The 6366-nt window shown below is 36.6% G+C and overlaps 1 protein-coding gene and 1 pseudogene across 1 annotated transcript; one reads left to right on the top strand and one right to left on the bottom strand.

The window, feature by feature from the left end:
* The first annotated feature begins 311 nt into the window (after nucleotides 1-311).
* LOC145057595 (putative pectinesterase/pectinesterase inhibitor 24) lies at nucleotides 312-2277 on the top strand. The gene is made up of 2 exons (XM_079005463.1): nucleotides 312-1341; nucleotides 1435-2277. The coding sequence occupies exons 1-2, from the start codon at nucleotides 354-356 to the stop codon at nucleotides 2109-2111; spliced, it is 1665 nt and encodes a 554-aa protein (XP_078861589.1). The 5' UTR covers nucleotides 312-353; the 3' UTR covers nucleotides 2112-2277.
* Nucleotides 2278-5535: 3258 nt separating this feature from the next.
* Nucleotides 5536-6019, bottom strand: LOC145060497 (uncharacterized; annotated as a pseudogene).
* Nucleotides 6020-6366: the final 347 nt, after the last annotated feature.

Below are 6366 nucleotides of genomic sequence, written 5' to 3'. Positions count from 1 at the left end.
GATATTTACGAAAATGCCACGAAGCATCCTAACCCTCTATTCTTTTAATCTAACGGTTTATATATATATATATATATATATATATATATATATATATATATATATATATATATATATATATATATATATATATATATATATATATAAAAGTAAAAAAAAAATCGTGTACGACTTGAAAAGTCAGCTGTGTTGTTTTCTTTTAAGCATTATTACACCATCTATACCAAGGTGCTGTGCACGTAGCTCATGTTTCTTTTCTCATGATTTTTGTTTTATAAATTGCCATCATTATTAAGTGTTAGACAGACGAAAAAAGCAAGTTTGCGTACAAGAAAGAGTTCAAGCTAAACGCTATGAATTCTTTAAAATCCTATGGGAAAGTGCATGAAGCCGATCAAATGCGGCTTGACGCTCGCAGGAAAACACGAAAAAGGATGGTTGTTGTAGCAATATCATCTCTTATTCTTGTTATTGTCGTAGTTTCAGCAGTTGTTGGAACTACACAGAGCAAAAACCACAGCCAAATGGGTGGTGATTCACAATCTCCATCAGCCATGGTTTCCATTAAAGCCGTTTGTGACAGTACATTGTACCCTGATACCTGTTACAGCTCTCTAGCTCCTCTTGTGAATTCCACCAATATCCATCCCGATCAGTTACTCAAACTCTCTTTTCTAGTCGCCATAGAAGAGCTATCCAAAGCATCCACACTTCCGGAGCTCAAGAACTGCAGCGAATTATTGGAGCTTGCCATTGATCATCTCAACGATACACTGTCAACTGATATTGATTTGAAGTCAATAGGATCTCTGTTAGATGATCTAATGACGTGGCTAAGTGCTGCTGGAACATATCAGCAAACATGCATAGACAGTATTCAAGAAAATGGTGTAGGCTACCTTAAAAAATCCACGGAGTTAACCAGCAACAGCCTCGCGATCACCAAGGGGTTTTCAAACGCCGCAAGTTCGTTCAACCAAAGAAGAAGATTGATGAGCATAGCAGAAGGAAGCGATGATGAAATGCCAGAATGGTTGTCTGTAAAAGACAGGAAGCTCCTACAGAAGACAAAGTTACCGGCTGGCATCAAGGCCGATGTGGTGGTGGCTCAAGACGGCACCGGAAAGTATAAGAAAATTTCTGAGGCTCTCATGGCAGTTCCTGATAAGAGCAAGAAAAGATTCGTGATATACGTGAAGAAGGGTGTTTACTTTGAGAATGTTAGGGTCGAAAAACCTAAATGGAATGTCATGATGATCGGTGATGGTAAGGATTCTACGATTGTGTCAGGAAGATTAAACGTTGTGGATGGCACTCCAACATTTCAGTCGGCAACTTTTGGTAATATTTTATGATAAATATATACAACAGCTGCTTAATTAACACATGCATATTCTTTTTTCATAATTAATTTAATTTTGTGTATGTATGTAGCTGTGTTTGGTAAGGGGTTTATAGCTCGCGATATGGGGTTCCGTAACACTGCTGGAGCAGCCAAGCATCAGGCAGTAGCACTTATGTCAACCGCAGACCTGTCAGTATTCTACCGATGTCGCATTGACGCATTCCAGGATTCTCTATATGCACATTCCAACCGACAATTTTATAAAGAATGCAACATCTATGGAACTGTAGACTTCATCTTTGGCAACTCGGCTGTCGTTCTTCAAAACTGTAACATACTTCCCAGGAGACCGATGACTGGCCAGCAAAACACGATTACAGCTCAAGGCAGGTTTGATCCTAATCAAAACACTGGTATTTCGATTCACAAGTGCACCATTTGGCCATATGGGAACTTAAGCGATGTTAACACATATCTCGGTCGTCCATGGAAGAACCATTCAACTACAGCTTATCTTAACAACATGATGGGAAGCTTCATTCATCCAAAGGGATGGTTGCCATGGGTTGGAACAACAGCTCCCGACACAATATTCTATGCAGAGTTTGCTAATTATGGTGCAGGTGCAGCCATAAAGAATAGAGTCACCTGGAAAGGACTTAAATTTATAACCACCAAGCAAGCGATTAAGTTCACTGTCAAACGTTTTATCGACGGGGACAAATGGATTAAAGCTGCCGGCGTTCCTTACACGTCTGGTCTCTGACTTCTTCAACCTTGATTCTTTTTCCCCGTTCTGAATTAATCATATATCTTTGTTTCATCTATTAATTATTACATTCATTTTGTAACTCATCATCAAATCTCTTCATGCATCAATTGTTTTCAAGGTGTGTATATATCCAAAATATATTACCTTGCTTTTTCAGTAATTTTTTTGTTACTATCTTTTCACTTTCACTGCAACGTTACCCCCTTATGGCGACGACAATTTCGGACCCTATCCCGACGACGTTATGTCGGCATAGGGTATCCAGACGACATGTCGTCGGCATTGTGTCATATGAACCTAAACAGGAAATTAACATTCTATTTATACAATTTCAATTTCATATGTAGCTAAACAAATTTCAATGCTATATAATATTTTAAACAGAATTTCAATTTCATATAACATTAACTAAGTAAATTAACATTTTATACATACAACATCATAACAAACAAACAACACAAGCATACACATACCAAACAAACAACACAATCTTATAATCATACAAAGATCGATTTCAATTTCAATTTCATATAACTTATACATATATATACACTTCCAATTTCAATAAAAATTAGAAAAAAAACTATCCTTTTTCATTTTCTTGCTGTGATTGCAGGATTCCGATTGTCAAATTTGGTGGTGTTCCTCCAGTGTTGGCTGGTGCTCACATGAATTATACAAAATCAGAAGAAAAAAAACCAAAAAAAAAAAAGAACCGCCAAGATACTTACTGTTGTAGCTGTGACGAAGAGAGGCTGGAAATAAGGTGGAGTCGTCGGTGGGGAAGGTTGAAAGTGGTGGAATATGAACGGTGGTGAAACACAACCGGTGACCGGCTACAAACACCAAAAAAAAACCCCAAATTCGGGGTCAAAACCTTTACCACACAACAATAAAACAAGAATTAGGAATAGAAAAGAGCTTACTTGGTGCTAATTTCCGGTTCTGGAAGCGTGATTGCGTTTTTCGTCGAAGAAGAATTGAGGTTGCGTCGTTGTGTGCAAATGAACGAATTGATACGTCTGTTAGGGTAAAACCCCTTTGCCGACGACAAGTCGTCGGTATAGGTCTAAATAAACGTCGTCGTTCCTCATTTTGCTGGATTTTTTTTTAAATAAATACATGTGCCGACAACAAGTCGTCGCCATAGATATTTCACGCGAATCGCCACGTGTCATCCTGATGACAAGTCGTCGGTATAGCCTAAATAAAACTACGTCGTTTTCATATTTTGGACCATGAAATAAAAATGCATAAAAAAATAGATTTCTCGAGTCCTATCCCGACGAGTTGTCGTCGGTATAGATTTTCAGAATACCACGAATTTTTTTGTCGTTCCTGCCAGACTTGTAGCGACAACATGTTGTTGGCACGGATGTCCTGGTCAAAGGAATTTGGTCAAAGTTTTACAAAGGCTATGGCGACGACAAGTCGTCGGCATAGCTTGCCTTTTAGCGACGACTTTCATCGTTGGGATAGATGTCGTTAATAGCTCTGTTTTCTTGTAGTATTTAGATCAACTTTTTATCGTGCATAATGTATATGAACCTAATTTCGTGTACTAAAATAAGGTATTAAAAACAATACTACACTGGACAACTAAATGTTTCGAGGGAAAATGACTTATAAGCCCAACGAAGTTTTCAAACCTTTCAAAACACTCAATTATGTTTCGTTGGTTCAAGAAAACTCAACGAGTTTAACCTTTTGTCTAAAAAAGTCCAACTAACTTGTACTTTCGTTCACTTCTCATTTAGGATCAACCGGCTAATAAAAGTCAACTAATGACATGACTTATGACGTGTAATTAAATATCGGAAAATGATCTGTAATACCAACGAAGTTTCAAAACCATTCAAAATACCCCAATCATGTTTTGTTTGTTGAAAAAAACTCAACGAACTTACGCTTTCGTTCAATTCTCATTAAAGGCAACCAAATTCATTACATATACAACTAGTTGGCAAATGCCATGACATTATATTTAATGACATGGAATAAATAAATTAGAATTGCCCTTTATATATTAATTTAAGGCTTGTAGAAGAGAAAAACGAACGATGTTTGTGTTCGATCTCTTGTAATAGCTACTGCTTATTTTCCCTCTCAATCGTTGATGTCCAACTCAAGATCTACAAAGAAGATATTTGATGATGAAAACCCTTGTGGATGTGGACGCCCTTCTTGGATTTGGACATCTAGAACGGAGGATCATCCAGAGAAAAAAGTTTGGGGCTTGTTCGAATAGATGGGTAAGTGTAATTGAAAGCTTTATCATGTCCATATTCTATCTATTTGTTTGGTTTCTTTCAAAAACAAAAACTTATTAAAATGAACATGATAAAGCTTTCAATTACACTTACCCATCACTTCGAACAAGCCCGAAATATTATCTCTGGATGATCCTCCATTCTAGACGTCCAAATCCGAGAAGGGCGTCTACGTACATCCACAAGAGTTTGCATCATCAAATATCTTCTTTGTAATCTTGAGTTGGACATCAACGATTAAGAGAAATAAGAAGAAGTAGCTATTACAAGATATCGAACACAGACGTCGTTCGTTTTTCTCTTCTCCAAGCCCTAAATCGATATATAAAGGGAAATTCTAATCTGTTTATTCAATGTCATTAAATATAATGTCGTGTTATTTGCCAACTAGTTCTATACCTAATGAATCTAGTTGCCTCTAATGAGAATTTAAAAAAAAAAAACGTAAGTTCGTTGAGTTTTTTCAACAAACAAAACATGATTGGGTTTTTTAAACAATTTTGAAACTTCATTGGTCATTTTTCGATATTTAATTACACTTCATAAGTCGTGTCATTCGTTGACTTTTATTAGCCGATTGACCCTAAATGAGAAGTGTAAGTTATTTGGGTTTTTTAGACAGAATGTTAAGTTTGTTGGGTTTTCTTGAACAAACAAAACATAATTGGGGTTTTTTGAACAGTTTGGAAACTTCGTTGGGCTTATAATTCATTTTCCCAATGTTTCGATCTCGACTGATTTCTGTTCAAGCAGCTGTGTGTCCTAATAGTGAATGATATCCTTAGTTATTAAACTAATAAAACTGAGCTAATTAAACTGGACTGCTTAATTAGGCTCGTTAAAGAAAATTTTACATAGATAAAAAAATGAAAAAAAATCAATGAAACAACATATCGATAATAATAAACACTTAAACATTCAACAACTTTAAAGAGGATACTCATGGCTGACACCATCTCTTCATGTTGCCATTAAAGTTGAATCATCAATAAATTCATTGGCGGAGCTTCAATCTTTCATTTTTTTGGGGGGAGGTGGGGGCGGGGGAGAAAATATAATTTGTATAAAAATTAGGGAACAGGGGGGTTCATAGTTAAAATTTTATATTTTTGAGCCTAATATGTATAAAACTAAAGTATAAGGACTATTTATGCAGAAAAATCAAAAGCATTCTCCATTCCATAGCCAACCTGCAAATCAAAGCCACCAACTGATTGCATTTGCTCACCTTGGAGAGTTGAGCTCACCTGATTATCAAAGTATGAGTACCAGGATGAACTTCCAGTACTTATATCTTTTTTTTCAAAGTCTATGTTGAGAGGACCTTTTGGTAAATTAACAACTGGATCCAAAACCAAAGCTGAACCCATGTTAACTCCACTATCGCATCTGTTGAACCAAGGCCCTGAAGTCAGTCAGGCTAGCATTCAGGATAATGCTTGGTGCTCTCCGGGAAGCTCTTGACTTCTTACGTATTAGCTTTGGACCAGTCTGGCCAATGGTTCCTTGGCTCGAATCTCTATGGACTGCTATGCTTGTATCATCAGAGGGTTCACCACCGGATTGAGTGATCCCTGTGGTGGGATACTCTTGTATCCACTGATTAGTTGGAAACGGGTTCATGACATCCATGAGTACCGAGGTTAGCTGGTTTCAGGACTGAGGATATGGAGTTCGTTGGTCAACTCATTGATAAGAAAGCCGGTCTTTAATAGACTATTCTCAATGCTTAGTCACGAAGAAATCAACAAGAAGGCGGATCTTGTATACTAGGTTATAACCTGTGTACAACACGATTGACAAAGTAAAATAACATTGAAAATTTAAAAAATGTAATATTGATTACAGGTTTGCAGGCAACAATCATTAACAAATAAAGAAAACTACATTGGCAAACATCTAAAAAGCAAATGGTATTCCAATTGATATTCTATAAAGTATATTCCAATTAATATTTTCAACAACATATATTCGAAACA

Source organism: Lactuca serriola, chromosome 6 (genome assembly GCF_051521515.1).
Source record: "Lactuca serriola cultivar US96UC23 chromosome 6, Lser_US96UC23_V15, whole genome shotgun sequence".
NCBI classification, from domain to species: Eukaryota; Viridiplantae; Streptophyta; class Magnoliopsida; order Asterales; family Asteraceae; genus Lactuca; species Lactuca serriola.
The sequence above is the reverse complement of the archived record's forward strand: the minus strand, read 5'-3'. Positions and strand labels throughout refer to the sequence as shown.

What these genes read in the sequence shown, in the direction of transcription:
- LOC145057595 (XM_079005463.1), top strand. Translation starts at nt 354, where the DNA reads ATGAATTCTTTAAAATCCTATGGGAAAGTGCATGAAGCCGATCAAATG. An exon ending in ATTTCAGTCGGCAACTTTTG is followed by an intron (nt 1,342 to 1,434) that starts GTAATATTTTAT and finishes GTATGTATGTAG; the next exon opens with CTGTGTTTGGTAAGGGGTTT.